The sequence below is a fragment of the Mytilus californianus genome, unplaced genomic scaffold, assembly GCF_021869535.1.
Source record: "Mytilus californianus isolate M0D057914Y unplaced genomic scaffold, xbMytCali1.0.p SCAF_3, whole genome shotgun sequence".
NCBI classification, from domain to species: domain Eukaryota; kingdom Metazoa; phylum Mollusca; class Bivalvia; order Mytilida; family Mytilidae; genus Mytilus; species Mytilus californianus.
The window spans coordinates 27,616,095-27,631,233 of record NW_026262679.1 but is presented as its reverse complement, the minus strand read 5'-3'; the positions used below and the strand labels follow the sequence as shown (position 1 = coordinate 27,631,233).

The 15,139-nt window shown below is 31.8% G+C and overlaps 1 protein-coding gene across 1 annotated transcript; it reads left to right on the top strand.

Annotated features, from left to right (window-relative positions):
• Positions 1 to 4,876: 4,876 nt before the first annotated feature.
• On the top strand, positions 4,877 to 14,377 carry LOC127734277 (ribosome biogenesis protein NSA2 homolog). Its single transcript, XM_052244067.1, has 10 exons — positions 4,877 to 4,975; positions 6,117 to 6,184; positions 6,736 to 6,801; positions 7,359 to 7,412; positions 8,827 to 8,977; positions 9,670 to 9,754; positions 10,122 to 10,216; positions 10,637 to 10,777; positions 13,151 to 13,202; positions 14,055 to 14,377. Exons 1-10 carry the CDS (start codon positions 4,973 to 4,975, stop codon positions 14,120 to 14,122), a joined length of 783 nt encoding a protein of 260 aa, XP_052100027.1. The 5' UTR covers positions 4,877 to 4,972; the 3' UTR covers positions 14,123 to 14,377.
• Positions 14,378 to 15,139: the final 762 nt, after the last annotated feature.

The window sequence follows — 15,139 nt, the reverse complement described above, 5'->3', positions numbered from 1 at the left end:
ATTTCATAACTCAATAAGATACAAAATTAATGTGCTTTTGGAGTAAGGTTAGATTGTTTCATCATATTTGAACTGCATGTAATGTTTCGTTTCTCATATAATGGGCTATTCAGCGAATAAACAGTTTACAACTTCAATATTGAAGTACTGCTTACACATCAACACCATTTTTGCACTGGATTTCAAGAATAAAGTCACTGAAGGGTTTCCCTTTTTTGCAATACTGTATGCAGTGTTGAAAAGAACCTTATATCTATTTAACTGATCAGGCTTACATTGCTGCTTGAGAATACATTGTCCAAGTTTAGTGTCTAACAATTAATCTTTAGACTTAAAATTTGGGTCACTTTCATGGATCCACTACCTTAAACAAGATAAATGCTGGGTGTCACTTCGTATATTTTTATTGGGTCTATTTTAAGATTTTGTGTTCCCCTTACAAGTGCATTTTCTTTTTCTGAATGGATGGGGAACTTCTGGCAGTATGTGCATGACATAATACCAGTTGATTCATCAAAATATAGCAACGGTTCGATCGATTTTCCAGTGGGGCTTAAATGTCCGTTCCCGTTTTTCACGATCACATTTTTGGTCATTTGATTTCTTTTGAAGACGCAGGCACTTGTTTCTATCCATGGAAAGGTTGGATATCCTTCTATATTTATGGATAGTCTACCTTCCCATGGATAGAAACAAGTGCCTGTGGTTGAAGACCGTTCATAATTTTCAGGCTTTCTCTTGGAAGACGTGACACCAAAGTGAAACGGACACATTTTGTTGGAAAATGTCTAAATGATTAAATGATTTGTCACATGACTTCTTGCAACTATTTATAACCTTGTGTTTCCAAGAAATACAAGGTTAAAAATAACTTTTATCACTCGTCGGCAAGGTCAGGGATGAAACATTTTTTTATCTCAATTTCAATAATAATATGGCTTAAAAATGATGATACAGATGGTTAAAAAGGTCAGCAAAGATCATTTTTATTTCCTTTAAAATCGAAGGTCCGTCGGGCGTAGCTAGTAACCAAAACAAAAGTCCGATTGCAACAGTGGAAGGTCACGGACCTCGGACCACCGCTAATTTGAACCCCTGAATTGAACAAACATGTGACAATTCTGCTTTGATACAAAGTTTATTAAAATTCCACCAGAAATGACCCCAAGATATTGTTTTGAAAAAAAATCATAGTTTTCAATGAAATATATAGTAATAAATTGTCAGTGAAGAATACTTTTGGCCATATACTGCAGTATATGATAGCACAGAATGTGAATGGCAATGCAAAGCTTTCAAATGATATAAATATGCACTTACTAGACACATATAAAAAGAATATGGGTAAACATCAGTGAAGCAATAAAACAAATATAATCATGTTTAATTAGGATTTGTTTAGAGATTGAATGTTAAACCTTTTCAGAGAATATGTTATGTTGAAAGTAAATATATTTCAGCACTTAACTCACTTCCAAAGAAATAAAAGTTCATATCAAATATAATTTTCATAGAAAGAGTTCCATTGTGTGATATATAAGAATAAATATATAAAACTGTTATCATTTATGTCATGGTGCTTATAATACACCTGTTATTGTTATGTGTTGTTACAAATTTATACTTTGTTATCAATAAAATGATAAAAGCTATGACTTCATTCTCTCTGAACAATTTAGACACCAATCTAGCCCCCAAAAATGTAAATTTAGTTTCTGTTGGTTTGTTTTCTGTCAGGATAGTTTTGCCATCACCTGATATTATATTTGTTAACTGCCTTAGTGGCCTCGTGGTAGTGTGCCCGCCTTGTGTGATGTAGCTTGAGGTTTGAAACCAAGCCTGGCCAAACCAAAGATTTGAAAATTTAAATTTACTGCTTCTGATTTAACATGCTGAATTTAGGAGTAAATGCTAAGACTGGTTGACTGAAGAGTCAGATAGTGTGACATGTATTCCTGAGTACTGTTACCTTGTGAACTAGCACATTTAAACATCCAGCTCATTGTGTTGGGTCTTGTACAAAGCAGGTAACATATTCTGACATCGGACTTGGACTTCTTTTAAACTGAGTTTTACTGTGCTTATTGCTATGTGTTTCTTTTTTCTACATTGACTAGAGGTATAGGGGGAGGGTTGAGATCTCACAAAACATGTTTAACCCCGCCACATTTTTGCGCCTGTCCCAAGTCAGGAGCCTCTGGCCTTTGTTAGTCTTGTATGTTTTTTAATTTTATTTCATTTATATGTTTTGGAGTTTAGTGTGACGTCCATTTTCACTGAACTAGCACACAATTTTATTTAGGGGCCAGCTAAGGACCACCTCCAGGTGTGGGATTTTCTCGCTGCATTGAAGACCCATTGGTGGCCTTCGGCTGTTGTCTCTTTGACATATTCCCCATTTCCATTCTCAATTTTATTCATATTCATTAACATGTTCTCATCATGATATGCATGTAATATTTGCCACTGAACATTATACATTCGCTTGTCATTTTGATCTTCAGAATGGCTATAGATTTTCTTTGCAGGAATGTCTCTCGTTAACTTCTTAACAAGTTCTGTTTAATGCTGATTCTCCTGTCCATTAAGAGGAAATAAAAAGGTAGGGTCAATTTCCTCTTAATTCTTTTCACAGCCTGGCTATTTTTCGAAGAGTTTTAAAATCTTATCTTAGATTCACAGTATCACAAGTAATGCCTGTATATTTTTTAGTTATAACTTTCTGACCAGATAGCCTATTTATGACCAGATGGCCAAATTATGAATTGCCAGAAAAGCTGAATTTTGAATATTTTAAAAAATAAGACATAAGAAGAATATTTTTAACCAAAACCAATTTTCTGTTAGAGGTAGAGCTACATATTGTCTTTCAGGTTCAAATCAATTAATATTGGTCAGAGATATGCCTCAACATGAAATTTTTACAAAAACGTAAAATTTGCAGGTTTGTATCAAAATGCTTTCAACAACATATAGAGTTGAATTACATTTTGATCTTATTGAGATATGTAAAACTGCTTTAAGTTTATGATATAAACTCTTTAATATTCAGATTCCAGTAGGATTTGAAAAGTTAAAGATTTCAACCCTATGAGTGAAACAAAGGGAAATTGGCCCTACCTTTTTACTGAACATGCAAGGAAGCATAAAAATGATACCAAGGCCGTCCAAAATTTGGACTAAAACAAGACTTGGTATAGGCACTGCATGTAATATTTCATAGTATATATGAACCTTTTAACATGCTACAAGGAACCATTTTTGAGTTGTTCTGGGCTCCATGTTAAACCCTTGGTATTATCTAATGGACCATGGAGTTAACACACGTAATCAGAATAGATGTTCCTACTGGTATGTATTATTGCGAAAGAAATGAAACTTTTCCACATAATTACACCTTATGTAAGAATCCTGGGTTTTGATTGGTTGATAGCCAGTGTATTTTTCACCAATTTACTGTTATCAAATGAATATCGTTCATTTTTTAACGCCGCCATGGTATATGCAAAAAGGATATGCCTTTTTTACCCTCTCTGATGTGGTATTTGCCAAAAAATACTCTATCCAACTGGACGCTTGTAAGGTCACGATTATCAATGCGTTTTTGAACGTTAACATTCGGTGTAATTAAACAGATATAGCATGTTCTTGAGGGGTATTTGCGAAAAATACCAGTCTTGAGAATGAATTTCCCTCGCCTTACGGCTCGCGAAATTTAACATTCTCTCGACTGGTATTTTTCGCAAATACCCCTCCTTAACATGATATATCTGTTCAGAATCCTTTATAGTTTACCTGTAGATTTAAATTTCTTATAGTTAACTTGTCCCATTGAATAATTCAATAGCCATTGTTCTCTGTCGAGTTTATTCACCGGGACCTTTAAATTTCTTCTTGGAGAAATCTATAGCTCAATTATTAATTAATTTACTTCGAAGTAGATGAAAATGCATGTATCAACTCACAAAACTGCATCTGATGCTGTTTATATTCATTATCAATAAAATATTTTCAATTTGTTCAATATAAGCACTAATTTCAATATTAAAAGTTGATTTCTGACAAAATTTTCAGCATTGTTCCTAATGATTTTTTTGTTTGTGTGTTGGACAAGAAAAACCCTGGAAAATGACGTTTAAATTAAGGCCTTCCCTAATTTATTCTATAAGTCAACAAACACATAAAAAGCTTCAAATTGTGTTGAGCTGCTGATATTTTACGATATCTATTCATAGAAAACTTTGTAATCTGTTTATCGTTCTATTACTGTTAATTCCCTTTTTTTATACAGTTTTACTCTTGACAAAAGTAAGCATGATAACGTCTCCTCACACATTTTGATGTGGCTGATAACTTTTCCTCAGACGTTGTGACCTTGTTAATAATGTCTGCTCATGTCTCAAAGCCTTGATAAAAAAACTACTGAGCGACTGAGAAGGGTGATATAGGCAAAGGGAATGATGATAAGATGGCTTATTTCTAAACAAATCACTTTATTGCTAGTGCTTGAATAGAGCCCAATCACCCAATTATGACAGTTTTTTTACAAATTTTGAGTGTTTACCCAAAACTTTTTAAGGAGATCAACGAAAACCAAACTTCTGCTGGAAGTAAAGTAAAATTTTGTATTGCTGATAGATAATAATTCGTTTTGGTAAGAGAGAAGAAAAAGAAATAACCATAATTTCCAGCTGATTACATTCTATAATATTTACAAGATGCTCTTCCTTATATAACTATGGATGTGAATTATTATTATTATTATTATTATTATTATTATTATTATTATTATTATTATTAATTGATTAATTATTAAGTTCAAGGGTACGGACTCAGTACCCATGGCGTAATTTTGCAAAACCTTTAGAAAAACGGATTTCCGGATTGGTCCGTGTAGAACTTTGTATATTTCTTTTAACATGTGTCGCTGAAAAATTTCACAACAAATATTGACAGCTTTTAAAAACTCATAATGGTTAGTTTATAGCATTTATAGTTTATTCACAGTCTTATATAAATTATCCCCTTCATACAAGCGTAATCATTCGAAGATTTATATGCTTATTTTTCTCTTAAAATACACGATATTCATTTCTCAAATATTGATGGGTATGGCAGGCAAAACACACAGCGATTACCATAATGTGTGGTAGATAAACACGGTGATCATGAGTGTTAACTTAAAGATAAGATATATGATGAAATAGTTCTAAAAATACATTGTTATAATGTTTTAAGGCAATAACTTGAAAATATTGCATGTGCCAATGGATTAGTACATTGTATACATTAATCATTAATAACAAAGACACCATTTATATTGCTATTTGTTTGCCAATACAAGACATCACAGAGGTTCCTGTAAACTTTTGACATAATAAGAGAAAGTATATAATGCCTCTAAGATAGGGGTCAATGGGCTTAACGTAAAATATCACACAAAAACATGGAAATTGATCAGTTGTTCTGTAATTATCTCCCCTTAACAAATGGTTCAGGATTTTTTTTTTGTTTCATTAATTTATTGCAAAAACCGTTTAAACTTTGAATTACAGTAAATTCAGAAATTATTGCGATGTTTTTATTATTGCGAAAAATGCGACAGGGTTATAATGGCATTAATTTAAACTTGCATATTGAATTATGTTATTTGTAATTATTAAACAGGATTTTTCTCAAGATCGCAAAAATTAAAATCGCATTTAAGTCTAAAATGACAAAATCGCAATAATAAATGCACACAATAATTTCTGAATTTACAGTAATCAAGATGAGTTGTCAACAAGAAGCTGTAAAATTTTCTAAATTTAATCCATTTTGCTTGGACAAGATTATTAAGTAAAGACAGGTTAGCAATGTTCTCTTTTTGTTTATTAAATTTCAAAAACATTTCATGTGCTCACTCCAAAATGTGGCAGAATAGTCAACCAGTTGACGGTGGCCGCTTACCGGAAGAAGAAGAAGAAGCAACAGACTAAAACTTCCATTCTTCTCTCCTCAAGATTATTATTTTGAATAGCCTTAACTGTTTGTGAAACTTATATGTGATATGAACATTGATGACCATTTATAATTAGTAGAAGCCTATGATAGTTTTTAATTTATTTTCTCTATAGCCTCAGAACGAACATATAGAACTCCACAGAAAAAGACATGGCCGCAGACTGGATTACCATGAAAAAAAGTAGGTTCAAAGAACTGCAAAGATTATTTTAAAATTGGAAAGATGTATATATGTCAAATGGAAAAAAGTGCACAAATAAGATTTGTTTTGTTTTATTTCTGCCACTAGACCAGACAGAATTTAATTCTTAGTGTTGGTAGTGCTTTTAAACTATTTATTTATGCTGAAATTTTAATACACATTTTCAGGTTATTGTATGAATATTGTTCATAGAAGAATATTAGTTTGCACAAGCTTTCAATCACAATTAATATTCTAAGAGGAATACATTTTTTGGAACTGCTGTTTACTTGTTTACATTCTACAGTGAATATTCCATTGCTTTACAATAATGGCACATATTGATATAAACATTTTGATATGTAGTATGCATTTTTTAAATCTTATGATTAAGATTTCAGAAATTATATCAATGTTTAATATATTCTGATACATAAAAAACCTGATAAAACAAGTTTTGTGGTCATGCAAGCATTTGTCTAACTTAAAGATAGACAGAATATAAAGTTATAAATGCACATTCATATGATTAATGGTGTTTCTTTTGTCAGACGTAAAAAGGAAGGAAGACAACCACATAAATTGGCAGAAAAGGCAAAGAAACTTAGAGGCATCAAGTGAGTATAAAGGACATACTTAACGAACCTTTGTTTTTCTGTTTACAAGAAACCATAGGGTATCTCACTAGTTTGTTTCTTCTGTATTTTAGATGGGAAAACTTTAGAAAAACATAAACTTTGTCCAATAAATCAGATGGTACATGTATTTAAATGATTAGTTTATAATATGTGGATTAATATTCTGTAAAAATGGAAAATTTAGTGAGGGGTTTAATTTTTTTAAGTTTGCGATTTAGATAAAATCTTAAAATATCCCTTCATGTTTTAAAAAAATGGACAAGAAAAATGTAAAAATAAAACCTCTGAAACGTGGATTTCCAAAAAATCTTGAAATTTAAATCCCACAAAAACAAACCACTCTACAGTAGATATGAAACATCAATTTATATTCACAGTTTTAAATAGATATTGTACATCAGGTGAACAATTTAATATTTAGTAAAGCAGATTGTGTACATTTCCATATCTTCAAGTGTTTATCTTTATCTGTTTTAGCAGGTTGTGAAAGATTCATTTTCATTTCTTCAGAATAACACTACATTTGTTTGTTTCAGAGCCAAGTTATACAATAAAAAGAGACATTCAGAAAAAGTACAGATGAAGAAAACGTAAGATATGAAATATTTCAAAATAAAATTCCATAAACAGTAATAATACTGTGGCAATAAATTTCATTGCAGGAAAGAGCACAAAAGTTATATGAATATGTTTCAAGAAAAAAAGATAAACATAGATTGAATCTCAATGATTTAGCGGTATTGTGGTAGAATATTTTTCTTGAGTAAATAAGATTGTTGGATCAATATCCTGCCAAGTCTAAACCTAAGCTATAAAACTTTGATATTTTACATTTCTTTGCTAAGCATGCACCATTTTAGAAGTAAGAGCAAAGATTGGTCAGCTTGTAGTCAGAATATTAATATGCCTTCCATGGACTGATATTTATGCCCCTGCCGAAGCGGAGGGGGCATTAAGTTTTACCCTTGTCCGTCCGTATGTCCCAAAGTTGGTTTCCGTTCTCTTAGTTTCATTTGCCTCAACCAAATGTTATGAAACTTATACACAATGCTTATTACCACAAAACACAGATCAAGTTTGAATTTTGGTGGCGTCACTTTAACCGTTCTAGAGTTATGCCCCTTTACAAATGGAAAAATTGCTGATTTTTTTTGTTTTCGTCTTCTAACTTTAGTTTTCCTCAACTAAATGTTATGAAACCAGATCAAGTTTGAATTTTGGTGGTGTCTCTTTATTAGTTCTAGAGTTATGCCTGTTTACAATCTGAAAAATTGCTGAATTTTTCGTTTCTGGTCTCTAACTTAAGTTTGCCTCAACCAAATGTTATGAAACTTATACACAATGCTTATTACCACAAAACTCAGATCAAGTACAAATTTGTGTAGTGTCACTTTTACCGTGCTTCAGTTATGTCCCTTTATAACTTTATATGTTATGAAAGCGGGTGCATCATCTGTGTCCCATGGATACATTCCTCATTTATTTGTATGCTAACATTTTCAGAATAAGACTTGTCATGTCTGAATTTTTCCAAATAATGTTAATTTACATAACATTGATATGAAGACTGATCCAAATGTTCTTGGAAATTTTTTTTTCAAATCTGTACTCTTATAAGTACATAATAAAAATTTCATAGACAATTTTTGGGAAAAGATTGCTTTCAAGCCATATTTTGACCAATACTACCAAGTCTCTCACAGTAACAATATTGTGCTTTATATTGTTGCAAATTATCTTCCTTTACCAACTCGTAATTTCTTATTTAATCATTAGATACATGTATATGTCAGTCTCAAGTTTTTTTATCAGGTTTGGTCAAAATTGCATTACAGATCATTGAATTTTTTTAACTGGCCTTGATGGTTTTTTCCACAAAAAGTTTGCACCACATATATATAAGAATATCTTACTAAGATATACATGTACATGCAAAAAGTTTTAGGTCATTAAGTCATTCCACTATTCTAAGAGCAAAAATATTATGATAACATGTTTTTTTAGAATTAAAATGCATGAAGAAAGAAAAACTAAAAAGAAGAATGATGAAGAGGTACCAGAAGGAGCAGTACCTGCCTATTTATTGGACAGAGAGGGTCAAAGCAGGGCAAAAGTATTATCTAATATGGTCAAACAGAAAAGGAAAGAAAAGGCTGTAAGTTTTACTCATATGTTATTGTTTTAAATGTCGTACTTATAATAGGATATGCATAAACATTAGAAGATAGTTCATATTCAAATTTAAATTAATTGTACTTCAGTCAACTCTGAGTTCAAGTTGTATAGGCCTTTTTGTATACTTCTATTGAAAACATATTTGAAAACACTTGCAGGCTCCATAGACTGTTCTTTGACTCACCAGTTTCATCAGTGACGCACATAAATGTTCAAAGTTATGATTTCCATAAAGGACCATTAAACATGAGTTGACAGTTCTGAGTACATCCAGATAAGTTCGGTATTACATTTATGATGTCATGCACTATATTAATGTGTTCCTGTGTCAAAGAAGAATCATACAGGAAATTTTTTCGAAGAGATCTATATAATCACTGTTGACACTTCAACTATGTGTTTTGGTTTTATTTTTGTGTCGTTGGGTTGCTGTCCCAATTATGTATACTTCACATCTACTTTTTATTTAAAGATATATTTATGACATATACAGTCATAAAAATATGCTGATTCATACACAAACATTCTTCTAGGATTCCCTCAGGCAATGCCAAGATGACATAAAATTTGTATTAGTGAAAATCAAAGTATTACATTTAGTATATTAAGTAAAATGAAATTAACGAGTATGTCTACACTATGTATATCATAAAATGTCATATATCTCTGTAGGGTAAATGGGAAGTACCATTACCTAAAGTGAGAGGAATGAGTGAAGGGGAGGTGTTTAAAGTAGTCAAATCAGGAAAAACAAGACGTAAGTTACATTTATCAGATTTTGTTAATTGAATGTTTACATATTACAGTTGCTTAATAAAGTAAATAGCATAAAAAATATACTTTTTGACATATCAGTTATAAGCAAAACAGTGATACACCATATTATAGGGTATGGATTTGGTTAATTGGACAGAGAAAAAGAAAAATAGTACAAAAATCATTATGGACAGAAAAAGAGATACCACTCCTCCTGCAGTTCACATATACAATGTACCAAAATACTTTTTTTTTCACATATAAAAACTGGATTTTAAATATATTTTGCATAGGGACACTTCCAATGTAAACTGTTAATATGAATTGATTATAAGTAATTTACTCAAGTCTTCTTTTATTTATTTCAGGGAAAGGATGGAAGAGAATGGTAACAAAAGTATGTTATGTAGGAGAAGGTTTTACAAGAAAACCACCCAAATTTGAAAGATTTATCAGACCTATGGTAATATATTCTTAGTACTGAAATCAATATAACATCTGAAAACATCAAACTTAGATGTTATAATTTGTTGTTCAATTTGTATAATGATAATAATTCAGATTGATTTGTCGATAGTTAAATAGGTCAAAGACATATTTGAACTTTCCGAACAGATAATTTTGGTTCTAATTTTATATCTTATCCCAAAGTAATCAGATATTTTAATCTAGTTTTGAATTCTTTGTCCTTTACATTTTTTTGGCAAAATGTAAAATTTTCATTTCGATAGAACTCAGTCATTGCTTGTACAAGGCAAACATCAAAGAAACTAATATGATTAATACTATATATTTTAAGGTATGCACCAACGTGTCCAGTATTTGAAAGAGGGTTCAAAAGAAATAATTTGTATATTAATTATTTAATTGAACCATATTTCAGGGATTAAGATTTAATAAAGCACATGTAACACATCCAGAATTAAAGGCTACATTCCATTTACCCATCATTGGAGTCAAGAAAAATCCTACATCACCCATGTATACATCATTAGGTGTAATCACTAAAGGAACAGTCGTCGAGGTAAGAAAAATCCTACATCACCCATGTATACATCATCACTAAAGGAACAGTTGTAGAGGTAAGAAAAATCCTACATCACCCATGTATACATCACTAGGTGTAATCACTAAAGGAACAGTCGTAGAGGTAAGTCATGAAAAAATCCTACATCACTCATTGCATACCTGCCAACCCTCCCGTTTTGAGCGGGAGACTCCCGCTCAAATGACGAAATTCAGGAAATCTCCTGCTTGCCGGTACCCTCCCGCGCGGGAGCATATAATCTCCCGCTTTTGCCGTTTTGGATATTTTAACCTTGAATGACAAGTCATCATTAATTACGTTTTTGTGTCACTGATGAGGGTTGTTGTTACCTGTAAATCACAGACCATGTGAAATTAAATGGCTTCACTTGACAGCTTGGGCGTCAAACATAGTAATAATTAACAATCAATAACGACTTTTGCTACAAGCTTTGTGTTAATATTGAAAACACTTCAAAGAAATTTCGGGTTACTTCCCCTGTTTAATCCTGTTTTAAGTTATTCTTCTTAAAATAATGTGAATTGATAAAACAATATAAATTAAATACAAATTGAACATAGAATCATAAAAGGAAGGCAATTAAATGATTTTGTATGCCTTAGGACAAAAAAAATAATTATAAATTTTAAAAATCCCTTAAAAGAATTATACTTCTATCTAATGTTTGATTTGAAATTGATTAGAAATGTATTGAACTATTGGAAGGGAAATGTGCACACATGTAACAACATCTTTAACACTAAGGTTAAACACCTGAAACAGATATGATACTGAAAAACTATGGGATGCAAATGTGAAAGATGATGAAAAAGGAAAGAAACAAACAAACACACCATGTGTAGGATATAACCATATTAAAAGAAATAAAATATATCTATTAACTCTTATATGTGTTTTGTAGATGAATAAATAAACAGGTCATATATTTCACTTGAAAATGTCATTCGCGCAAAATCTCCCACTCAGCTGTCATAGCTGAGGGGGAGATCTCCCTCTTTGAAGGTTTCAGAGGTTGGCAGGTATGCTCATGTATACATCATTAGGTGTAATCACTAAAGGAACAGTCGTTGAGGTAAGTAGGGTCTTTCTAGGGTAAAAATACAAGTAGTTGTGTCAGAGAGAAGAGAAATACTTTTGCTACTTGCGGTTCTAGTTTGTCTTGAGAAATAAGATTGATATGAAATTAAGACTGTTGAGGTTATTCTGAAAAGAAGAAAACATGAATTAGAGGGTTAAAACCTCTGCTAAAAGACTAGTAATGTGTTTTGTAAATCAATGTTTTTAAAACATCCTTGTAATACAGAATTAGAATAATATGTATTACTTCACACCCTGTTACCACTTATTGTACTGTAGCCACATTAGCTCACACAATTCAAAATCTGCTGTACATGAGTTTTAAATTCATTATATTGCAATGCAAAAGGAACAGCATGCAAAAATCTGCTGTACAAGATTGCAAAAAGATTAGTTTTTAGTAGGAGTGGGTAACACAGATCTTATTATACCCCATGAAACGAGTTGCGGAGGGTATAATGTTTTTGACCCGTCCGTCCGTCTGTCTTTCCATCTGTCTATCCGTCCGTCTGTCTGTCTGTCAGTCCGTCAGTCCTGTTTCTTGTCATCGCAACTCCAACTACTGCAACAGTTTGTCATCGCAACTCCTCTCAAACCACACAACAGAATTTCATGAAACCTTTTCAGATAATAAGGACATACTACGTAGATGTGCATATCGACAGGAAATTACGATTCAATTTTTTTTCCAGGAGTTACGCCCCTTTGAACTTATTTGCCCAATATACTACTGCAACCTTTTGTTATCGCAACTCCTCTCAAACCACACAACAGAATTTCATGAAACCTTTTCAGATAATAAGGACGTACTACGTAGATGTGCATATCGACAGGAAATTACGATTCAATATTTTTTCCAGGAGTTACGCCCCTTTGAACTTATTTGCCCAATATACTACTGCAGCCTTTTTTCATCGCAACTCCTCTCAAACCACACAACAGAATTTCATGAGACTGTGTAGATAATAAGGACATACTATGTAGATGTGCATATTGACAGGAAATTATGATTCAATATTTTTTTCTGATACAATTTTTTTTTTCTTACACTTATTTTATTTCTCCAATGACAATGTGGGGACGTGGGGTATGTGAGCGCGCTCACTAAGGTTCTTTCATTGTATTTGCCATAAAGAATGATACCAAACTACCAAAGCTTTTATGATTTTGTTAAATCATCAGTTACCAATTGTTTCATTATGATGGCTTAAATTGTAACATATCATAGAATATATATACAAAATAATAAAAATATATAACATCTTTTTATAGGTTAACATAAGTGAATTGGGTTTAGTAACACAAGGTGGAAAAGTCATTTGGGGTAAGTAGGATTTGTTTTTGAACTGGCAACTTATATTGAGTTTTCAGGTACTGTAAATTCAGAAATTATTGCGTGCATTTATTATTGCTAATTTTCAAGAATGAACAAAAATGCGAGTTTAATTATTGCGATTTTAGGAAAAGCTTTGTACAGATGTACATAACAGGAGTGGCATTATTCGCATTAATAAAAACGTCGCAATAATTTCTGAATTTACAGTATTGTTATACTCCAAGTAATAAACAAGAATTTAAAGAATTGTCTGCTACAAATATTGTTGGTTTTGTAAAGAATAATAATGCAAAGTAGAACGTAATTCATATATGAATTATAAGAAACTTTCCAATAAGTTTATTTTTAGTTTCATTTTACAGAATTGTTTAACACTGTACTTTATAAATGTAGCCCATGATAGGTGAAGTTCTGTTTCTTTTTGACTTAAACAAACCCTTTGTTGAGAACTAAGATTGTACAAAGTACTCCAAAGAATCCCATATCATAATGTGGTCTAAAGGTCAAAGTCACAGAATATTCAGACAATAAAACTGTTTGTAGGAAAACTGAATACCTGTTGGTGCAACAGGATTCTACACTTCATATATTTCCCAAAGGACAAAATCTTTTGAATTTGAAGTACACAGCAATTTGTAAGCCTAATTCCATGAAATTTCACAGGTTTATGATGGAAGTGGTATAGAAACATTTTGTATTTGGTGGGCCATAAACAGTTGAGCATGAAACTTCTTACCTACATATGCATACAGATTAAGGACGCTCTTTTTGCTGCTTTCTTCACTTTGTAGCTCATGTTTTATCAACAACAACAAAATTTTATCATGTTCTTTTTTACAGGTAAATATGCACAGGTGACAAATAATCCAGAAAATGATGGCTGTATTAATGCAGTATTACTAGTGTGAAGCAGATTTCAGACAATATATTGGATAACAATAGTTTATAGGCACCAGTTTCCTGAATAAGTGTCTATGAATAATATGGATGGTATTTGTATTGTGACTGCATTTGTGATACCTGCAAAAAGAAGCTTCCTGTTAAGCTGTGTCAATTATTATTATTTAAATAGTGATATTTTTTAGCGATATGTATAATGCACATTAATAAAATATGTGGTTTCATCAAGAATATATAAAAATAAAACGAAAAAAAAACCGGAATTTTGTAAATTATATTTTGGCCACATTAATAATTTCTCATGTAATCATACAGTTGAGATGTTCCATACCACCTTCCTGGACTAAAGGTCTGGTATAGCAATTAAAACCCTTTGGATTTCAGGGAAAAAAAAGAATTAAGACAATGGATGTAGATATGTATCTGTATTGCCATTAATCTGATTCAGAAACAAGCAGTGTTTGTTCTTATTCAAAGTGTTGTGTGTTTGTTTTAAATCTTTAAGAAAAATAATATATTTTCATGCTGCATTTACCACAGCTTGGAGGGAACTATAGTATAGAAAAAGAGTCTTAATGACTTGTCCAGAGGATTTTTTCTAAAGAGTAACTCAGTTAGCTTGGCAAGCTAGAGTTGGTCCCTTTTTGTCGAGCCTTCGACTTTAGTAGAAAAAGCGAGACATAGCGATCCTACATTCCGTCGGCGTCGTCGGCGGCATCCACAAATATTCACTCTGTGGTTAAAGTTTTTGAAATTTTAATAACTTTCTTAAACTATCCTGGATTTCTACCAAACTTGGACAGAAGCTTGTTTATGATCATAAGATAGTATCCAGAAGTAAATTTTGTAAAAATAAAATTCCTGTTTTTCCGTATTTTACTTGTAAATGGACTTAGTTTTTCTGCCGGGAAACATTACATTCACTCTGTGGTTAAAGTTTTTAAAATTTTAATAACTTTCTTAAACTATTCTGGATTTGTACCAAACTTGGACAGAAGCTTGTTTATGATCATAAGATAGTATCC